Source organism: Perissodus microlepis, chromosome 11, assembly GCF_051167445.1.
Source record: "Perissodus microlepis isolate ML-2025 ecotype Zambia chromosome 11, ASM5116744v1, whole genome shotgun sequence".
NCBI classification, from domain to species: Eukaryota; Metazoa; Chordata; class Actinopteri; order Cichliformes; family Cichlidae; genus Perissodus; species Perissodus microlepis.
This window is the reverse complement of record NC_140471.1, coordinates 10,284,448-10,308,152: the sequence shown is the minus strand read 5'-3', so window position 1 is coordinate 10,308,152 and position 23,705 is coordinate 10,284,448. Positions and strand designations below refer to the sequence as shown.

General features: G+C 39.6%; 1 protein-coding gene across 2 annotated transcripts in view; it reads right to left on the bottom strand.

The window, feature by feature from the left end:
- Positions 1 to 23,705, bottom strand: part of cdkal1 (CDK5 regulatory subunit associated protein 1-like 1) — a 252,886-nt gene that overhangs the window by 203,130 nt on the left and 26,051 nt on the right. For both annotated transcript variants that reach the window (XM_084943963.1, XM_084943964.1), the window contains exon 4: positions 8,444 to 8,528. In XM_084943963.1, the coding sequence (XP_084800089.1) occupies positions 8,444 to 8,528 (85 nt within the window). The remainder of the gene's footprint in view (positions 1 to 8,443; positions 8,529 to 23,705) is intronic.

Below are 23,705 nucleotides of genomic sequence, written 5' to 3'. Positions count from 1 at the left end.
TCCAAACGGTTCTCATGTTTCCAAGTTTGACTTATCTGACTGTTTTGATTTGCTTAATGTGCCTTATAATCCGGTGCGCCTTAAGGTCCGAAAAATACAGTACTTGTATTATCTTTGTCTAACATTTCAATTTGTTTGATGACCTGAAACACTGGAGTGTGATAAACAAGTATTAAATTAGAAAAATACTGGGGAACAAACCATGTTCCATCCTTGTATCACATCAAAATACTAATGCATAACCATAACTAGGATGATATTTGATATGTAGCATAGTTATGAAGTAGCTTTGGTTCCGTTTTCCAATCTACTTTTGGCAGCATATGGTCTAAAATTAGTGGCCCTAAATTTGCACAGAAACTTCTGCCAAGGCAACACTGATGTAGACCGTCCTGTAGCCAAGGGTTATAACAAAGTCACACCCAGCCTACAAATCTGTTAGAAATACTCCGTATAAGCACATTACATATACACTTTGGACGTCTTCCACGAGTTCATTCTGTGTGATGTGGGCCCCTTTTCAATTAACAACTGTTTTTTTTCCCTTCTTGCAGTTGTTTCATGAATATTAAAATTATATTGAAATGAATGTAAATATAATATGGGAATTGGTGTATTTGGAAGTATAGAGCTCTGAGCTGGTTTCTAATTCGTTAAACATCCATTCCCTTGATCATACTAATTAGTAGAAACAGCCAAGTGGAGAAATCCAACACATGCTGAAATACACACAAACGGAGAGCGGTTTAATTGCAGCGTGCTGAGCAACTACTCCTTTAATGTATTCTGCATTCATTGATTTAAAAGGTCTCTGACATTGAATTACACTATAGATTCTGGCATTTAAATGCACACACATGCATGCCCAAACATCCATACTAACTGACTTTTTAGCATTCAGAAGCTGCTCTATTAGCAGTTTATGCTACTTAGTTCCTGACGCCAAAGCCCTGCCGGAGGAGTAAACAGCAGGGTGGAGTAGACCTTCACTCTTTTAAAGGATCCTGGAAGGTATCCAATCTCTCCCTGCACGCTGACCGGAGAGAGCCAGGCGAGCACAAACTGAAAACGCTGAGGGGCAACGTACGGCTGGCATTGCAACACCAGTGAAAGTAATTATTAAGCAAACAAATTCTGTCTTGGGCTTTCATATAATCTCAATTATAATCAGCACAGAATAAATCTGAACCTCTCCTAGGCATCCTTGACGAACACGCATTTTATCGGCGCTCACTATAGATCTACCATAAATGGATTTTGTGCGTGCACTCACACAAACTCACTCACACTGCAGACTCAAAAGAAACCTCATGCATATCTGATAGCGTTCTCTCACTGGGAAACCCTTCACACCAGACACAGAGCGCTCTGCCTGGGCATTCATCCACCTGACAACCCTCATACACATATGCGCAAATTCAGCTCCTTATCGCACACACACTTGGCATGGATGCCAACTAAGCCCCAGTTCTCCTGAGGTAATAAACCATCTTTTCACTGTGTCTTTCCAAACCACCATAGAAGACTGTTCAAAGCCCCTGTGTTTGAGTTTAAAACCCCTCAGCTCGTTTATTATTACACTTGTTACTTGTGTGACCACGATAATGTGTGTGTTTATGTTTGGCCGGTGTTCATTTGGCTTTTATCTCTTACACATGATAGTACACAACTATATATCACAATTAACTGTCACATTTACCCCTATAAAAGTCAATTTATCTATGTTTTAGGAAATATTTAATAGGTGTACATACATTTGGACCAAGTTTAATTAAGGGACCTTTAATGTTTTCCTTTGTTTTTATATAAAAATCAATACGCTAGTGATCTTTGATTGTAACAAATGTAACAACGCAACAAATAATGCATTTCTCATTCATCTTTGTCAATGCAAAAGGTCACTGAGGACCTTAATAACCTGTGTGATACTGTTCTCAAATGCCTCTCAAATGACACTTTAGTAAATATTAAAATGTTCATATTTTAATAAAACTGTGCTGAAGCCTACAATACTGCATAATTAAGGCACTGGCTGCTTTGAGTGTCAAGTAGATGCCATTCTGTCTTGTATATTAGAAGACACTTGAAGTAGACAGCTGCTCAGATTTCCCAGTGCACATTTTAATTTCAGCCTGTTTTTCACTAGTGAATATTAATTTTATATAAGTGATATTTCACATTATACTTCTTATGACTAAAGTTCTCTGGTTTGTTTTACTCTTCCTGCCAAAATCTCTTAATAAATTACATCTTTTTACCATGTGGAGTAGAGCGAGCAGGCACCTGTGCAGTGCAGAGTTGTGGCTAACAAGTCCTCGGGTTTCTTTCACTTTTTCCTTTGACAGACACTTGGCATATTTTGTGACAAGGTTATGTTAGGATGTCGGCTATGTTTCCTTGTAAAGCAGCAATATTTGCCTATAACTTTACTTTGTCGTGTATCGTGTATACTAAACTTAAAATGTGGCCACGCATTTCTTTTTCTGGAGTAACTCCTCTCTACCAGTCATTCCAACAGTGGACTGGTTTTCACTTTTCTTGCTGTCCTTTGGACTAACACTTTTTAGATCGGATAGTGAGTTAGCTATCTACTTTTTACAGAAATGTATGTTCAAACCAGCTTAGCACCAATGATTAGCTGGTAAAGAGTTGAAATTCAGACATGCACACATACTACCAGTCACAAGTTTGGACACACCTACTCATTTAATGGTTTTCCATTATTTTCATGACTATTTACATTGTAGATTCTCACTGAAGGCATCAAAACTATGAATGAACACATACAGAATTATGTAGTAAACAAGAAAGTGTGAAATAACTCAAAATATGTTTTATAGTTCAGATTCTCCAAAATATCCACTATTTGCTTTGATTACTGCTTTGCACACTCTTGGGTGCTCTCTTAATGAGCTTCATGAGGAAGTCACCAAAGAACTCAAATTTTGACTCATCAGACCAAAGCACAGATTTTCACTGGTCCAATGTCCATTCCTTGTGTTTCTTGTTGTTTTTCCTTATTAGTCATTTCTTAGCAGCTATTTGACCATAAAGGCCTGATTCAGTTTGCTCTGAACAGTTGATGTAGAGATGTGTCTGCTACTGGAACTCTGTGTGGCATTTATCTGGGCTCTCATCTGAAGTGCTGTTAACTTGCGATTTCTGAGGCTGATGACTCAGATGAATTTATCCTTAGCAGCAGAGGTGACTCTTGGTCTTCCTTCCTGGGGCGCCAGTTTTCTTGCAGGGTTTGATGGTTTTTGACACTGCACTTGAGGACACATTTGGAGTTTTAGCAACTGACTGACCTTCAGTTTTTAAAGTAATGATGGACTGAGTTTCACTTCTCTTAGCTGATTGGTTCTTGCCATAACATGAATTCTAACAGATGTCAAATATGGCTATTAGCTGTGTAGCAAGCTGACTTCTGCACAACACAACTGATGGTCCCAGCCCCGTTATGAAGGCAAAAAGTTCCACAAATAAACCCTGACAAGGCACACACGTGAAGTGAAAACCATTTCAGGTGACTACATTATGAAGCTCATTGAGAGAAGGCCAAGGGTTTTCAGCACTGTCAACAAGGCAAAGGGTGGTTACTTTGAGGAATCTAAAATATAAGACATATTTAGATTTATTTAGCCATTGTTTCTCTTGCATTATATACTTGATGTCTTCAGTTTGTATCTACAATGTAGAAAGTAGTAGAAATAAAGAAAAACCATTGAATGAGAAGGTGTGTCCAAACTTTCCACTGGTAGTGTACATACTTTATCAAGGTTACAAGTCAAGTTATCACAAAGCAGAATTTAAGAATTCATATGAAATGAAATAACCTAAGTCATACAGTTTGGTGCAGCAAGTTAGGCCCTAAGAAAAGCAGTTTAATGGCCGAATGGGACCTGCTCCCTTGTTATTTAATGGCAAACGAAATGATCAAATGATGATCCAAAGTGTTGAATTTGTATTTTATAGCTTTTCACTATAATTTTAAATATGAGGCCCAAATAGATGCAAGTGCAGGAGGCCATCATTAGAACCAAGATTAACTTGAAGCAGGTTGATGGGGAGAGAAAAGTATGGCGAAGGAGAGAGCAAGCTCATGATGTGTAGCATAGCACAGGCCAGAGGAACTGTTTATTGATTCTCTGAGTGCTGATGGAAGTATCAGAATGAATTAAGAAGTGTGCAGGACTGTACTCTGCTCACATTCAGACAAATACTGGAAAACTGAACAGTGCAAATGGATAATGACCCAAAGCAAAAACAATCCAAGAGTTTCTCAAAGCAATGAAATGGGCTACCAGGTGGACATTACACCAAGTCACATGATCTGAACCCAACAGAACAGCTTTTCAGCTTTTAAATACAAAACTGAAGGCAGAGACTCACAAACAAGCAACAGCTGAAAGTGGCTACAGTGTTTGCTGATATCCACCGAGGTCTAAATCAAGTGCAGTGTTGCAGAGAGGCAAAACTACAAAAACTGTCTTTGTCCAAACAAACTATGGACCTTACTATCTGAACAGAAATATTGCCCCAGCCCATGCAAGTGTGTGCGAAGTCTGAGTGTGAGTGTGTGGTACCAGGAGGCGCAGGCGTAAGGGCTACCGTGTGACTGAGCACGAGGCAGCTCGTGTGCCTGTCTCCTCCTCTCATTTTCCCCCCTCTCTCTGTCCATCATACAAAGAGAAGGCAAAGAAAAAAAATTATTCTTGGGGGAAAGAACAAAATGGAACGACATGTCGGCATTTGGATTCACTCACATCCCGTACCCCCTCATTTTGTGTCTCCATCTTGCACGTTGCAAATGATGAAAGGGAGAAAAACCTTTCCATTTCTTCTGTGTACGTGTGTGCATCTGTGCGTGAGTGTTTTTGTCCTTCTCAGTGAATAGAGCATTAATTGCATTAGCATTACAGCTGGGTGATTTTCCAGTCTAAGAAAAACTCTAGCATCAACGAGGAAGACATTTCAAAGTCCTGAAGTGTGTTGTTATTTCGTGCATTTCAATTGGCAAATTCGAAGCATTATTTAAAAAAATGCCATAACAAAAGGAATGAAAGAGAACCGAGCACCAGGAGACAGCTGGAGCATGAAGATTGCACTGATCAGGTTGGCCAAGTAAAACTGTTCAGCTCTTGAAATATTCCCTTGATAGAAGTTATTCAATTGCAATAATTCAGCCACCAAAATGAAAATGTGGCAGATAATAAATTAAAGCTTTAGCCTGATTTAGCCCGAAATGCAAATAATCTAAAAGAGTAAAATCTAAAAACAAAGTGAAGCTAACTGGGTGCAGAAATTCAGCTGGTGCTCCATGCTGTGTGTTGTCTGTTTGTAATGAGAGGGGCAGTAAAGAAAATAAAGGAATATCATAATAACAAACAATAACTAAAATCTTTCTCAATTTTCTGAGTATTTAAGCCAGAATAAAATCCCTGATATCTAATTAGGTTGTATTTTTGATTATTGTTACTTCTCTCTGTGGGCCACTGATGCACTGGAGCAGCTGAGGTCAGAGCAAAAGCGTGTTAACCTGCACTCTCTCGAGAGGCCCCAGGAGAGAAGCTCAAGTGTATATTAATTTCACACGACTAACTTGATGTTAGACAAGGATCATTAATTCCACTTTCCCTCTTCACACTGGCATGGTAAGGTTAAAACCGCATGCAATAATATGCAGTGTATGGACATAAAAACATATATGTGTGCTTAAATCATTTGGGATTTGGATTTCTTACTCAAAGTAAACCTTAAAACATTTAGTAGCAAAATCCAAGTTCTGAGTCGCAAACAAAAGCACATACCCGCCAGGTGTGTGCGCGCCTGATGGAGGCAAATTAATCAAAATGCAAAACAGTTAGCTTAATTTCTCTGTGTTTATGCAAATAGGTGTGTGTGTGTGTGTGTGTGTGTGTGTGTGTGTGTGTGTGTGTGTGTGTGTGTGTGTGTCTCGCTGAGAGAGACCAGTAGAACAGTGAGTAGGTGGAAATTGACACCGGGCAAAAGGCTAAAAAAAGAACACACACACACACACACACACAAAATTATGCATAAGAAAAATGGTTTTCGCAAAAAAGCATCACAGTTATGTCCACGGTGGAGTAAAAAAGTACATTTTGAAATAATTAAAGATGTTTAAAGATCTACAGTCATGGTAAAGTAAACCCTTTGTCAAGTCTGAGGTTTTATTAGTCAGAATATGGTAAAAATCCATCTATTTTAATACAAACTCTAAGTACACCCCGGGATTCACTAGCTTGTAGAACCTCCTACTAGCAACAACTAAAAGTAACGTTTTCCATATAACTTTTTCAGTGTCTAATATTGCTGTGGATAAATTTTAGGCTTGGTTCATTGAGATTTGTAGGCATTTGTTTATGCATAGCTCTCTTAAGGTCCTGTTATAGCATTTCAATCAAGTTAAGTTTTGGACTTTGGGCCGTTACACCTTTTTCAACCATTCTGTTGTAGATTTGCTGTTGTGCTTAGGATCATTATCCTATTGCATGACCCACTGTGGACCAAGCTTTAGCTGTCAGAAAGATTCTCTAGAATACTTTGGTATACAGAGGAGTTAATGGTTGATTCAATGACCGCAAGTTGCCTAGAACCTGAATCTGCAAAACACCCCTAAATCATCAGCCCTCCACCACCGTGCTCATTGCCTGTGTTTGGTCTTGACAAACATGGCACTGTGCATCATGACCAGCATCTCCACTTTGTTCTCGTTTGTCCAAAACACATTGTTCTAGGGATGGGCGATATATCGAATGTACTCGATGTCTCACGAGTTTTTCCATGTACGATGGTTAAAATGGCTTTATCGTAACCATTGAATATACATCGAGTAACTGCCATGGCAATATTAAGCTGTCTGCATGTAATTCACTGCAAGTTTTCTTTCTCCCACACACTGCAAATGCATCATTACCCCTCCCAACCAGAAAATCTTCTACATGGCACACATGCATGTTTATACACGACCAGACTGGGAAAAATAACCATAAAATGTTTTTAAAAAACCAAACATTTAAATTCATTCAGATTTTTTGAATTCAAAGTGAAAAAAAAAAAAACACTGAATGGTGAATTTGAATGAGTATACCAGTGCAATAGTGCATTTTAGGCACTTTATGGTTGCAAATAAAATTTGCTTTGGGAGGTGATTTAAAAGGTTGCCGGTTCGATCCCCAGCTCTGTGTGTCTTGGTCGTTGTGTCCTTGGGCAAGACACGTCACCTACCGCCTACTGGTGATGGCCAGAGGGGCCGATGGCGCGATATGGCAGCGTCTCTTCTGTCAGTCTGCCCCAGGGCAGCTGTGGCTACAACTGTAGCTGCCTCCACCAGTGTGTGAATGTGAGAGTGAATGAATAGTGGAATTGTAAAGCGCTTTGAGGGTCTCGAAAAGCGCTGTATAAAAAAAAATGCAATCCAATATCGTGATATATATCGTGTTATAGCCAAAAATATATTGTGATATTAGATTTTCCTCATATCGCCCAGACCTACATTGTTCCAGAAGTCTTGTAGTCTGTTCAGATGCAACTTTGTAGACCTAAGCTGTGCTGCCATGTTCTTTTCAGAGAGGAGAGGCTTTCTCTGGGCAACCCTTGCAAACAAACCGTACTTTTCAGCCTTCTTCTAACTGTACATTAACATGCTAATTGAGGCTGTGAAGTCTCAGATGTACCTCTTAGGTTTTTTGGAGTTTGATGAGAATTTCATGCTTTGAAATGTTCGCATTTCCTTTACGATCATCTGAATGATCCACACCAAGAAAAGGGACAAAATTCTGCTTTTATAGATGTGCTCACCCTTGTTAATGATCACTTAATCAAGTGCATTTGATTAGCAGCACCTGGGGGCTACTTACCTTCTTATTTCCTATGGGGAAAGTAAGGCTGCACTTAGTGCTTCTGCATTTTGGCTTAAAATGTGTTAAACATGACATGTTTTGTAGTTCATTTGTGTTAAATTGATCCTGGATTATATTTTCTAACAAAACACAATTAGATGTTCATTTATTTATGAGTGAATTGTGCTCCCTTGTCACACATAGTTGTGATCATGATTCAGATTTAGTAATATAAGACAATTATTATAACAAAACAAACTCATCACAATGGGGAAATCTTTTTGGCACACATTAATTTGTAGAAAACTATTTCTGATTGTCTGTTGAGCAGCAATTCTACCTATGCCAGTTTTTTAATTTGTGTTAAGATTATTTTTTTTATTCTTTTTTTCTTACAATTTTAAATTTTTACTTTTTTTTTTTCTGTATTCTAAACTCTCCTGACAGAAAAATGAGCCATCATAACCCCATATAAAAGACCTACTTAGCAAAGCTAACACTTCTTTATCCATTTCCCATTAAAATGTAACGATCCTTCGAAAAAGACAAGGATACATATCGTTTGTGTGCTTTTTCATTACTTGATTGAGTTTCTGAAGTGATCCTCTGCAGGGTTTTTCACAGTGCAGCTGTTGAGCAACCACACGTCTGCTTCTGTCGGGTCATCTACAAAGAGAGACAACGCATTTTATTTTTGCAGACTGGAAAAGCAAACGTAGCATTATAATGTTATGAGTACCCAAGATGAAGCCAACACACAGAAAAAAAACAAACCGAAACTCATATACATGAGTCAAGCACAAAGCACATGGCATCCTAAAAGATGAAGAAGTGCTTAATTAGTCTCTGGTGGAACTCCTTTACGTCTGAATTCCACAGTGAGTCAGTCTGTACTCACAAAATGATCCAATGTGTGTCGGTAATTTTAACCCCATGTAAATTCCCACTTCTCTATGTTGTGAAAACTAGAATTAGAGCGCACTGGAAAAAGTGTCTCTGACAAAACATGGTTGATTCCCGTGTCCACTTAGCATTTTCTGCACTTTCATATATATAGCTTATATAATATACCAAGTATACAACTACATTTTTAAAGCTGAAAACCAGCTTCATGTCAAGTGCCAAACAAGATAAATTCTCAACTCTCAAAAAAAGGCCTATTGAGGCCTAGTTGCTTAAAATTAAGATCATTTCAACATGTTTAACCAGCACGCGTGCACGCACACACACGCGTGCTCTTTGAGACGATGGTATGAATCTTAGCACTGCCAGGAGAGCTGTCACACACAGATTTGGAGGGGATGTAATGGCACGTTGGTGGTGGGGCGCTGCTCCTTTATGCCACATTAAACCAGATATTTCAGGAAATCTACTTCCCTGCTGCAGCCAAGTATACTCACACACAGCATTATAGTTAATATGCTATATGGTGGTTTTATGTAATAAAATTACCAAAGAAAATCAGCGTACCTTAGGTAAACTCTACCGGTCAATAGAGTTAACTTTCAAAAACAAACAATTTAAAACAAAAAATAAACCCTTAAACAAACAGCCTACATACCATTTTTTTCTGCACCAAGGGCAAACCAGAATGAAACAACTATTAAATTATTCATAGTGCCACACAAATATATGCAAATGTCTTTCCACTCTCATTCATGCTGTGACCAAGTATTCAACATTTTTCGTTATATTCAAATTCCAGTTCGTTAAAATGTAAACCTTCATGATGTCACTTTGCCACTAGTTTTGAATACATAAGACAGAATAAATTTCAATATGATGACCAATCTGTGACAGAGATATTAATTCAGTAACACACAAGCACAGACGCAAACCGCATCTTTAAAATGTACAAATGCAGCAGGTTTGAGGTTTGTTAGTCGACTGGATCCGACAGTAAGTTTGACTAAATGATGCCTCATCAAAACAGACAAACAGACAGACAGTCCTTCTAAAAGCACTACGTATGACTCACAATAGTAGGGCATGAATCACGAGCATGTTTTGGGTTTGTTTGGGCTTTTCTGTTTGGAGTGATCAATTCCTTAAATGACAAAACTAATAATAGAAAGACCAGACATAATGAGTAATCCTAAAGCTACAAATGTGTGTATATTTGTGCTGATGATTGGGAAGTGAATAACGGGAAGGGATGAGAGGAGGTGAGAGAGAGAGAGTGTTCAGCTGGCAAAAGCTCTTATTATGCCTACATTTATTTGAGAGGCAACCAACACACAGGCACACACACACACACACACACACACACACACAGGACTTTAGTGAGTGGTCTCAGCTGTGTGGTTGCTTTCTCCTCTCAGTCCCAAGGGATGCTTTCCAGACCAACAATAACAAGCTCTCCATCAATTTAACAGAAACACACACACACACACACACACACACACACACACACACAAGCTACAGAATAAGGTTGCTAGTGCAGAGACAAAAACTATGCTGGAAAAAAGAAAGAGAAAACAACTACAGTAAATATTATGGTGTACATCCTGGATTTATTTCTTTTTTTATTTATTTAGTTTAAAGTGACTTTTTTCCTCATTATAAATTATAATATATCATATTAGCAACAGGTCTTTATTTTGAAATTAATCTATTGATTAAAAATACAAATAATCTTAAAGAATGATCAAGTGAACAGCAAATGAAAAAGCATACAACATCACATGAGCCTGAATGTAGAAGCATTACCTTGTAGCTCAAAGCTAACATACAAAGGCACATTTATGACATCACACGATGTTTGGGGTCAAAGGACGCTTTATTGTGTTGTATTTTTGGAAAACGGAGGCTGTATTTAACTAAACATTTACAGAGAGGGCGCGGAGGGAGCGGCGCATTAACAGAGCCCTGACAGTCGCTGTCACATTCTCAGTGACAGTTGCTTTTGCTTCTTCTTTCACATTTTCATCTAACTGAAAACTAATCCAGGAGTAACTGCTATCAACCATGTGACGATAAAAGAAAGGCGCTGGCTGTTGCAAGCAGCCAACCAGACGTAGGTGTGCAGAGGATGCAGAATCTCAAAGATGCAAGACTGTACATCTGCAAAATAAGGTTTTATGTAGTTATGGATTAAATGGCAGGCAGCAGCTGAACTTTAGATCATGTTTTGTGGAATTTTTCTTTTTTATATCAGTGAATCAAAGTGCAAATTTAGACTGTAGATGACTTAGTAGGACACTAAACATTTCCTAGGGTCAGACTAAAAATTAAGTCTGCATTAGATCCTCTGTTAGATTGAATATTACGGGTCCGTGCGTATGTTCTCTGCCTCCTCATCTCTCATCCTCAGGTATGGACTTGCTTTTATAGAGCGCTTTTCTAGTCTCGCTGGCCAATCAAAGCAAAAGCTTTCTCACGGTAACCTTGACTTAGTCACCATTTAAGCTCCGATAAATTCCAACCACATAAAGACATCATGTTACTGGAAAATCTCTGGAATTTCACATTTGCATACATTTGCATGAGGATAGAGGTGCAGCCAATGGAGCAGAAGTCATTTGGTTATTTTTGCCTGCTATGGCATGACAATGTCTTAAAACAGAAAGTGCACAAAAACTGTTGACTTATCTTATCTAATATAGAACATAAAGATCTGTATCCCAGCCCTGTGCTTTCACACCATGAACGATAACTTTACCAGTTAGACTAAGGTGACACCAGTGGGTAAATGGGTAACAAGTAAAAAGTTTAATAATGCTGTTCCTGCCTTTGTGCCATTCTTAGACTTCACAGAACACATGGAACAGCAAAAAAAAAAACCCAAAAAACAACATTTCTACACAGCATATCCAAACAAAAACCCATCAGGGTCTGCATGGTGAAACCATAGTTATATGCAAGTGCATTAAATGTATGCATCTGATATTATGAGAAACAAAGACAGAGAGCATGTAATAATGGCTATTCACTCAGTGTGCAGCACGCACATAAAAAGCCCATTTTATATTTTGTTCAGTGTAAGAAATGTTTTCCATTTGACCACAACAGATTTTTTATTTTTAGGCTGTATGTTTGTGAGTTTCTTCAATACTATTAAAAAAATTCCAGCAATCCCAAACCGTTGACCCCAATATATATATAAAAAAAAAAAAGAAAGAAATTGACCTGTGTGCATGCACGTGCACGTGCACAAGGCTTGGCTTCGATTTCTATCTATGTGAATGGAGGTGCGGTACGTCTACAGAGGGCCCAAATGATTAAATCTTAACCTTGAGGTTATCTCTGTTTACGCCGTGTGTGTGTGTGTGTGTGTGTGTGTGTGTGTGTGTGTGTGTGTGTGTGTGTGTGTGTGTGTGTGTGTGTGTGTGTCTCACACCCTAACTTCACCCCAAAACCAAATCATACAACAGAGACAGGGATATTGGAAAAGCAGCACCTGTGGTCAGTGTGTGTGTGTGTCTGTGTGGGTGCAGACGTATACACAGGGTCATACATAACATATTTCAATCACACTACTCCCTATGGAGATGATGTATGGGAGGTTTGGGAGCAGGTGCACTCATCAAGTAAGTACGGATGGAAAAATGGCCAAATCAAAGGGAAAAAAAAGGGACTGCAAGTTATTGTTTCTTACATAAAAATGAATAAAAATGAATAAAAGAATACGTAGGACTGACTTAGAAACGAGTCATCCTGAGAGAAATTGAAAGCGTGTGTGGAATGAGGCAGGTGATAATTTACCCGAACACATTTTCATTAAAAAAAAACAACAAAAAAAGTAAAAACAAAACCCACCACAATCAACATAACTGATTAGAAACAGAGCCGGAGTCCTATTTGCCTGCTCACCTTTACACTTAAATGTTTTTGGTTTACAAACACTACAAAATGATGAATTCTGCTGTATTTGCACATGACTGTATTTCTTGCTGATTTACCCACAGGTGTGCGCAGCACCCCGCAGAGCAGCAGACAGTAGGCTCAGCTGCAGGGTCAGAAAGCAGAGGAACACAAACAATAACAGGCAGAATGGGAATACGGTAATTTCCGATGCTCGCATGTACTTTATGCAGATGTGCCAATTTACAACTGAAAACTGTAAATTTCACTCACTTGTTTACTGTAAACAGACAGTTGTCTTGCACTTAGAAATTTAAATGTCTGTGGTTTTGTCTGTGTGTCTAAATTTAACGGATTATAAATTTTATATTTTCTTATTAGGGCCTAATTACATTTGCACTAAACAATAAGGATATAAAAGCACATAAAATATGTCTAAGAAGTCATTTTCCACTACAAATATTATTTTTACAGGCAAACTAACCATAATGAAAAGCAGAGGCTCTCCAAATTTTCATGATTGAGTGCCAATTTAGGGAGCGAGCGCGACTGAGGGCAGCAATATGATTAGAGGATGGTTCATTTGTCAATGTTAGTGAGGTTTACTCTGCAACAATGGCTACAAAAGACAAGCTGAAATTGAACAGATACTTTAGCCCTGGCACTTTATAGTATGACATGAAAAGTATATTACAAATATTACAAAAAGGCCACCATTGGCCAGCATGGCCCGCTTCGTGAACTCTAGATATAAAGGATACATTTTAAATTACCAGTACTAGCCTGGAACTTACAGTTTTTACCACTGAAAACTGTCAATTTTAACTGTAAATTGTCTGTTTACTGTAAAAAGAGCCGTTTTCTACTTTTAAATGACCCACTTTATTTAAACCCACATTTTCTCCAGTTAAACAAGAGGTTTGATGGTTTTCTTTTATATTATTATTCTCTTTGTAATACCAGAAATGTTGGTTTGAAAATCTTTTAAAGTCGGAGTAAAGATAGCGTACAGGAAACTACTTTATTATGTGGACAAATGATTTGCTCCTCGCCAATGCTGAGCCATAACAGCCACAGGTCATTTCTTGTAAGCAATAAAGAGTTGGATCATCTCTGAAAAGAAAAGAAAAACAAGTATTTTAACAAACTGCAGGTTTGGAGCACAAGCTTAATTTTTAGCTGTTACCTGATATTTCAGTCAAGTAAAACAACAGAGTCCCTGTTAAGAGCTTTGGCTTATATCTATGCTGTGGATGTTGTGTATGTTCCTTCTCATTACAATATTACCAGGATGAGGCATACCAGTCTTCAAAAGCAGTGTTGCATACCAAGATTAAACAGTTACATTTATTTTGTATCTGACCGGTTCAAAATTCATTAGGATGTGAAGCAAAAAAACTCTTGAGGCACTATATAATTTTATTGTCAGAATTTGGACCCCAACCCAACAGCACCTTTTAAATATTGTGGTAATGTTAAGAGAATACAGAAAAAAATAGAAATCCTCTCTACATATTCTAAATGTTTTAAAGTATACACACAAATGAAAGGAAAACACTGAAATTCTGGCCACTCAGCAGGTCTTAGACGACTAATCTGCCGGTCTAAATGATTAAATGACTGAAAACCCTTTACATTCATTTTCAGCTAATTCACCAGCTATAGTAGGCTAAAACTCATCCAGAGTTTTCCTATTGGTATAGCCTAAGGAACTTGCGATCGGTCTCAGTGTTTTGCTTGTTGCTGAAAACAATCTATTTCCACGGTGGGTCTGTGAAGGTTCTCAGTCATTCAGGTCATCGTAGTCTAAGGAGCTTGGAAAGAAAAGCATCTGGATCTCATCCGAAAAGCTTCTTCAGTTCTAAGAGCAATTGGTGGAGAGTCCCAGATTTTAAACCCTATGGGAGTGTCCCCCAAGAGGGTCATGGACCCCCTGTTGATCCTCTACCTAATCACAAGAGCCACGGTGTGAAAACGGGTGTGTGTCACAGTCAGCCAATGTTTTGGGTGAACCCATTGTGATGCCTTGCCCCACCCTATCATGTGAGTTACTGAGGTCAAAAGGCCCAGGATGTGAGTGGGCGTTAAGGTGTCTGGGGAGGGATCTCAAAACTGGATTATAGATGGCAGACAGTTGGTGTTGTAAGCCCTGCCCTCTCTTCAAAGATGGCTGTTCACAGTGGACATAGATGGCTTCTTTCACTCTTTCAAACCATCTGTCTTCTCTGTCCAAAATGTGAACGTTGGCATCTTCGAAAGAGTGACTGTTGTCCTTTAGATGCAGATGGACAGCCGAGTCCTGTCCTGTCGAAGTGGCTCTTCTATGCTGTAGGGCTGGGCCATATCATACCGTTCACGGTAATACCGGTATAATGTTGGGCAATGATAAGAAAATGAAATATCGCGATCGAATATGGGTAAAACGCGCATGCGCAGTGCCTTTGTTTTCATATGCACATGGAGGAAAAAGCGTGCCGGCGACGGAGAATGAGAAGGGCGAAAGCGGATCGTTGAATGAAACGGATGAACCAGAACTGGTTTGTAAAAATGCTGCAACTTCAGTGGTGTGGAACTGGTTTAGCTTTTGTCCATCAGATACACAACAAAGCACTATTTTTGGTAGAGCATGCTAGCGGGCCGTCGTTATTACCGTGTTTTTTGGAAAATACGGCACACTTAAAATCAATCCTTTGATTTTTCTGAAAATCAACAGCACCCCTTATAATCCCGTGTGCCTTATGTATGAATTCTGGTTATGTTTACTGATCTTGAAACGATTTTATGTGGTACACAGCGCTCGAAAATCTGTCAGACGTCTTTGCTAAGCTACAAAGCCGCACCGCTTGCTGGATTGTCGGAGCATTACGGCTATCGTAGGCAGCCTCGCGGAGTGATACGTACTGTGCTTCAACATAATATTACCATATTGTGTGTGTATAAGCTCTTTTTAAGTTTTGTGGATATTATACATGGTTATGCTGAGGATATGTCGGCCAATTTCCACTGGAAATGCCTTTTGGTTAAACTGTCAGCAAGGAATTTGCATTTGCACTGTTAAATTTTTATATAACTTTAATGCACATAAAAAACAGCTGCTTGTTTAAGTGAAAATACATTGATGGTTTTTTTTTTCACTAATAAAGTTGTCGAGTTGTAAAGTATTTTGTCTAGTGTCAATTATATCGTCAGTTATATCGTTATCGCAAATTTTCAAATGTATATCGTGATAAATATTTTTGGTCACATCACCCTGCTCTACTATGCTGTGCCATGCGTTTATGTAAACAAAAGTAGAGCCTGGCCAACACTGGGTTTTCAACACTGACACCTTTATTGATATCGTTATTTGGCCATTTAAAAAGCTGATGTATGGTCTCATTATTTGTTCCTCTTCAAATACACAAAGCATAACATTTGGCATGTGGAGCTATTTCTGAGTTAAGATCTCAGTTGTTGCTGTTTTTTTGTGACAACAGGTTGTGGGTTACTCTTCTACGCTCTGCCCTCCTCAGCTCGGATCAGCTGGGTGTTCTGTTTGTGGCGTTACAAACACATGCTGCCGACTGAGAAGCTGCAGAGTACCTCCTAAGAGAAACTATGAAACATCCATACTTTAATCTGATTTATCAGCCGACACCAGTGTATCAACAAATTACTAATATTTTCCTCTCTAAAAAAGAAACTGGATCAACTATGCTAAAAATCCTAAACCACAGTAAGTGTAGGTTTCAAAACGCTGCCTTAAAATAATGAAAAGAAGAATTGTCCTTGTGTGAGCCGACACAGAGGATATGAATACAGTTACACAGATATTTAAGAAAAAGAAAAAGTTGGAAACCGTGTTCTAGACCACAAAAATCTAAACCACCCACCCCGGGTCTTCAACACTGGTAGATGATACGTGAGAGCTACTACTGGGACGTGCGTGTGTGCACGTGCGTGTGCATGTGAGTGACAGAGAGAAGGGGCAGACAGCAGCCCTACGGGTCATTTTGATGCTCCTGGTGCTTCACATACAGACTAAACCATGACCCACTTTCGGCCCCATCCCACAGACACCCCCACATTCACACGCACTTCTCCCCCTTGTTATTTCTGTCCTGTACCCTCCATCCGTTGCGCCCTTCATCTCTAACATATCGTCTTTTCTCCTCCTCTGCCGCCCCCACTGCTCGTCAGACACACACACACAAAAACGCACAGGACATGCTGACCTTGGGATACGGCGCTGTAGTGCTCTATCGGGGTAAGAGTGCTGGGGCAAGGGGTGGCTTTGGGGTGAATGGACACACTTGACTGAGCTAACAAGGCCTGTATGGGCTTATTGGCTAATAGGCTGGCCGGACAGCTGGATGCCAAGCGTACTGGCTGGGAGGACAGGTGGACTGGAGGGCAGGGCGGGGCAGTGACCCCGCTCCACCGTGTTATACATCTCCCAGAAGTCAGATAGAGCTCACTGCCATGAATAATGTCCTAGCACAGATATGGCTACAGCCCACTTTTCCCGTTTTGATTCATTTATTTATTTGTGTTCCCTCCAAACAAACAAAAAACAAAATACTAAAGCATATTTCATAAAATATATTGTCAGGACAATAAATATTTCAAACATACATTCTTTTAATGTATTTAGACTTGTGTTATCCTGGCACTACTGCAGTCTTAATATGTCACACAGAAAGAAAACCACATGCCACTATCACGAACACATACAAATTCAACAGAAGGGAAACTGAATCAAGCTTGTTTTGGGGTTTGTTTGTGTTTTCATTTTTGTCAATTCATCATTTCTTTCGACACTTTGTGTCAAAACTGCAACTTTACAACATCCCACAGTCACAGGAACCGGTAAACAAGCACAAACATAACAGCCACAATCGCAAATGCACAAAGTCATGCTGTCTCTGTGTGTGTGTGTGTGTGTGTGTGTGTGTGTGTGTGTGTGTGTGTGTGTGTGTGTGTGTGTGTGTGTGTGTGTGTGTGTGTGTGGCAAGGCTGATTCTCAGATGATAACATTTCTGCCTAAAAGGTTCCTTTTCCTTAGGGGAACGAGTGTGAGTGTGTGTGTGCGCCTTACTGATGTGGCAAATTCTGAATGGCTCTTAGAGGACTTATGAGCTTCACCTCCAATCACATTTTACAAGGAAGCACTTGCACTGGCACACAGCTACAGCCACACAAACACTAAGACATACGCACACTCATATACACAGACAGAAGGCCCTGGGGTTTGGCAGTTGGTCCATACATCTACAAGGGTGAGCAGCCACTCAGCCGTGGATGATAATGCAATCAACTATCATTAGAGGGATGCTGGCTGACTGCATACGCGCACACACACACGCACACACACACACACTACAGCTACCCACAACACACTCAGACCTGTCACACTGAGGAAACTGCTCATATTGCTGTGGTAAGACGCGATCCTACGTTTACAGTCACTTTTTCATAAAGTCCTCATTACAAGGTAGGAAGCAAATGAATTTTTTAATAGATTAAACAATCAAATAATCATCAGCAGAATAACAAGAACGGAAACAATCTTCGGCTATAGCCCTAAACTAAAAGGGATTTTTTAAAAATATCTATAAAAATAACAGAAAGATGCACAAACAAAGAAAAAAACTGGCACAGGCACATCTAACTTTATCACTGCTTCATCTTCTGATGCAACTACAGGGCAACACTAGTGCACAACAGAATCACAGTGTCTCAGTATTAAAGCGTCTCAGGGCATCAGTTCTTTGTCCTCTTTTGGCCAACTCTCTATTTATTCATGTGTTATTTAAAGCTTGCTGGTGGCATATAGTTTACAGAGTCATCAGCATCTCCGTAAACTGAAATCAGATCAGACAGCCTGCTTCTCTGCTGGCCAGTCAACCCTTATTTTATGTTTTAAAACTATAAATTGCCAAGCCCTCTATAAACTGATTGTCTATGTTATATGTGTCTATAAAAGTTAAAAGACACTCACTTTAGAGTACAAACATGAATAAAATAACTTTACTGAAAGCAGTACAGACTGCTAAAGAAAACTATTTTTTTACTGGGCTATGGAGAAAATAAACAAGAACAATCACAAAGAAAAAAAGATGTTCACACAGATTTCCATTCAGATTGATTTTGAGTAATTTATCCATTTTGAGTCGTCTTTTTTCAAATATTTGATCTTCAGGGTTGGAAAATCCCAAACTAGATTTGAAAAGGGAAAAAAAAAACTTACAAATTAGTACGAATTACATCATCTGAGATGTCAGATTTTACAGTTTTTCTATTTTTGACACACCTCAGATACACCAGACTGCAGTCCTCTCAGACTCACTGTCTACATCGACTCTGTTAAATAGCAGAAATCCACAGCAGTGGTTCTCGTAATGTGTGCATAATCTCTCGACTCTTCTCAAGGGACAGATATGGCCGTGTGTGCGAGTGTCTCTGTGTGGAGGTAGGGAAGTAGAGAGGGTATGCCAAGTTAGGCACAGCGGGGGCCCGTGATAGCACTCACGTCAACAGTTTGACAACATCTTAGAAAGATCTGTTCACTTGGGATTACTCTTCTGTCCTCAACAACTCTGAGTACATTACTGTTGGAGGAGGAGAGTGAGCCTGACAGATAGGGGCTGAAAGAGACAGAAACGATGAGGATGCAGGGCTGAGAGGCAGGGAAAGAATCACGACTAACAAGTTAAGAAGGATGGAGGTGAAGTGAGAGTAGAGATTCAAAAGGGGGGGGGGGGGGGGGGAGAAAAAGAAAAGCAAGCCAGAAGAGATTGAAAAAAGGAGAGTGGTGAAAATGAAATCCAAGAAACAGACAGAAAGAGTACAAAATAATGAAGATGGGTAAAGGAGAGGGAGCTAGCATTAGAAGATGAAGTGGGAGTACCTCGGTGAAAAATAGCACGCAAGCTCAGCTGAAAGTGGAGCAGCCATGATGAATGCTGCGAGACAGGCCAACCACTAATTTGGATGGCAGAAGTTTGCTTCCACAGGGCAAGAGGCCAGAGTCAATATGTCTCTCTTACGTCTGATCACAGAGCCACAGTGGGTGCACCTGGGTCCAGACAAGGGCCCCCGTTTCAGACCAGAACTAGTGAACTGCCAATGTAAAGAGTCAAGCATATACGCGCCTACATGGGGAAACATTAAGGCATGTTTTTCCACTACAGTCATGGAGTTACAAATGTTTTCAGGTATTGTGTTTCAAACCAATCACATTCTCCAGCAGAATTAAGGTCTTGTAGGGCATATATGGGTTACATATATGGGGAAAATGTACAATGGAGAGTAATGATAAACATCTGGCAGTCAACTTCATGCGATTTTAAGTGTGCATCAAGTGTGATTTATTGAGCTGCAGGCAGGCACGAGATGGAAGCGAGGCTTAAATAGATTTTTGCCATTACATGTCTCACCTTGCATAGATAGGATGATTTGAAGTCTGAGGTTCATGCTGTAATTGGGGCCAATCACTAGTCAGCAGCTCAGACAGAAAACCATTATGATCATCAGCGCAGACATAAAAAGGCATTTCACACAGCCAGAAAGGGATTATTAGAGTCAAGGGCACAAAAGTCAGGGTGTCTGGGAGAAAGAAGGGCCTGAAAGGTTACTGACTGACAGATTAATATACCAGTGATTTCACTTTTACCACACACCTCAGAGTGAAAAATGACACACACTTTCGCTTTCCAGTGTAATTTCAAAGGCTGGATAAAGAATCTATTTTCCAATTAATTGCCTTTTTAAAATCTAATATAGACTCTTAAAAATCCTCTGACTGACATTAGCATTTGAGCACATGTGTCCTATACATATACCATCTCTGCTAAACATTATTCAAACGTGCACAAAGCTAGCATTATCATTTTTAATCTAGCAAAAAATTACAGATGGCTATAAAAGCTGCTGAGAGTCTCAACAGTCCAAACTAATGAAACCGTGAGTGTTTATACAGACCCGTCGCAGTTTAAGACCCCAGCAGTCGGCCGTACCAATTGTATTTGATCCAGACAACACAATTACACGAGCAATAGAATAAAGAAGGAAAAGTCTGCACACTGGTTTGAAATCTGTGAGTGTTGACGAGATATTTTCTCTGGCTACATCATATGAAGCCCATAAGTCGAATAAACAGGGTGTGGATTTTACTTTATCCAGTCTGTCCCTGCCGGGAGCTAATACTAGCCAGCCAGCTGCCTGCAGACATCAGGCTGATCTTGTCAACACAACACAATTCTGCAGACGAATTAGCGAGCAAACTTTCAGTTTCTGCTCTGTCTGTTTAAAAGGAATGTCTTAAAAACAAAACTCAGAGTCCATCCGTGAGTCTAAGACACAGGATGTAAGTATAAACAGCCTGTTCAACGTATTGAATGGTGCAGGTCCTAAAAATGTGTGTGTGTTGTGTGTAACGGGGTTCTGTATTTATTAATTAAAATGATCATTTAAAAACTGAATGTGAAAATAAATGGTTTGTTTTAGGGCTGTGCGATATGACCAAAATCTCATATCCCGATATAAGAATTCTATCGTCCGATAACGATATAAATCACAAAAATGTAACATTTTCTGTAAATTCTGTGAATCTCGGGCAGCTCGACTTGCATGAAGTGTTTCCAGCTGGGCGTCGTGTACCTGGAGTCGAGTGTTTTAACCGATGCATGAAACGATACATTTTTAGACATAAGTTGTAAAGGCCGCCGTTTTCTTTGTGAGTATTTATTACACGGCGTGCTGCGGGGAAAAGCCTGTTCTAACGTTTGAATCTAAGGTCTATTTTTTTAGCACCTTTTCTGCTTCTCATCCGTAAATAATCTGCATAATCTTTGACGTGATTCAGTTTATTTTGAAAAGTCTCAACAGGATCTTGAGCTTTATTGTGAAAGGTTTATGTGGAACATAAACAAACAGACACGCGATGCTGTTACCGTCATTGTTGCTAACGACAACGCATAAAAACAGGCGCTTGTCCGTCCGTAGTGTGGTTATATAAAATATAAGAGAAAGAGAGAACTTTAAGAAATGAATATAGCCACTACAGTGACCATCAAAACGATGAAAAAATATTGCCGTAAACAGTTTATTTTGCGACACCACGAAGCAAACGATAGCGTAAAATGAAACGATAGACGTTTTTATATCGTCATCCGATATATATCGTTATATCGAACAGCCCTAGTTTGTTTCCTGAGGTTCTATTGTCCTTCGTTTCCTATAAAATTACACTTTATGCACATGTATCAAAACTAATCATCCAGTTTCAAAAAGCTAGATTCCTTCTGCTGAAGGGATCGGCCCTGTTTGTTTGTTAGCAGGAAAGCATCCACAGTTTCCAAGATATCACGATAGCTCAAGTTGATTTCAGTTTCATCAGCTCAATCAAGGTCGCACTCTTCTGGAGGAGTTGCACTCTTTGAATGCTTTTGTTTTTAAAGCAATGGGCACAGAAGTTTGCAGTCAACTTTAAGGTGTCCTCCCTCGGATGCACAGCATGTGATGACACATTAGTGAATGTATCGTCGCTGTAGCCACTGCTGCTGTTACGCTACCAACCAGCAACCACGTAAAGCCTGTGAAGACCCTCACGAATCCACAGTAAACGTTACGTCGAAATCAGGTCATTCTTTTCTGACACACACTATAAAATACAACCTAAGACAAAATCAAAACTCACCATTGTTGACTCAGCACCTTGCGTGACATCACATTAGCAAAACTAAGCTGGTGTTTGTGTTCGGATCTACTGGTATTTGCGGCGTGTTGTGTTTGCACGTCATTTAGAACGCTTCGTATGGAAATGTAAGATGCACAGAAACACTCAGCGATTTAGTGATTATCACGCGATGAAGTTTAGATTATAATATATGCAGAAAAAATTTTCCTCTGTCACAGCGAGATGGCGAATAAGAGAAATACAGATTTGCATTTTAACCCCTCTGGAGCATCTGGTTGCTTCCATTGTCATATCTAAGATGTGCTGGTTTTCAACAGATCACAAATAATTTAACTAGAAAGCATATAAAATTATGATCGGAGCTCATGAAAAAAAAAAAAAAGCGAGAGAAAGAGTGACTTTCTGTACCTCAGAGCCAACTGTCATGCACACCATGGTAACCACAGTCTTTTCCCCATTTCACAACAATAACAGACTAGACAAATATTGACACGCCATTTCCCTGCCATTACAAATGTGATTATATTTGCTGTTTGCCCTAGGAGATGGCAGTTAATATTCAATGGTGTGCGTGTACCTTTGTGTGAAACTGGGTGTGTTTGTGTATATGCACAATTGTGCGATGAAAAAAAAAAAGAAAGAAAGAAATAGCGCATGGAAAGAACACACGTCTGTTTGCTCTGCACACAAAAGAATGTGTTAGAGGGCGACCAAGGATCCAGAAATTTCCTGTGTGTGTGTGTGTGTGTGTGTGTGTGTGTGTGTGTGTGTGTGTGTGTGTGTGTGTGTGTTTTCTTTTATGCCATATGTCACCTGGTACAGAGACAAAGACTTAGGATAGAAAGCTTAAAAAGTAGGAACCACCTGTATGTAAAAGCTCACCTGTCCTCTGGGGGAAAAAGCCTGCAGTGAATGTGTACTGTAGCAGATGGAGTGTGAGGCGAAACAAAGGTAGAAGCAGTAGCTAAAAGGGGCTGTGGTCAATAAAGGGAGAATACCAAAGCAGTTCTTTTAGTTTGTTTGTTTTTTAGTAGCCTAGAGAATAGATAACCATCTTTCACAATTACACACAATGACCTGTCTTATTCTGATCACAGTTTAGATACACACTGTAAAGGAATGGCAGCTGAATGGACTCTAATTCCACCATTTAGATCCTGATCTACCAACATCCAGGTTCATGCGCTGCTTAGACACGAACAAGCATGGCTACTCCAGCTGTAGGTGAAGAATGGCGAGTTAGAAGTTTGTCAGTGGGAACGGAGACCTACTGGAAAAGCAGCTGAATATAATATAAGTGCACAAGAGCAAAGTGGCTCTCTCCACAGTGGGAAAACATAAGGCGGGATGTCAGCATTAAA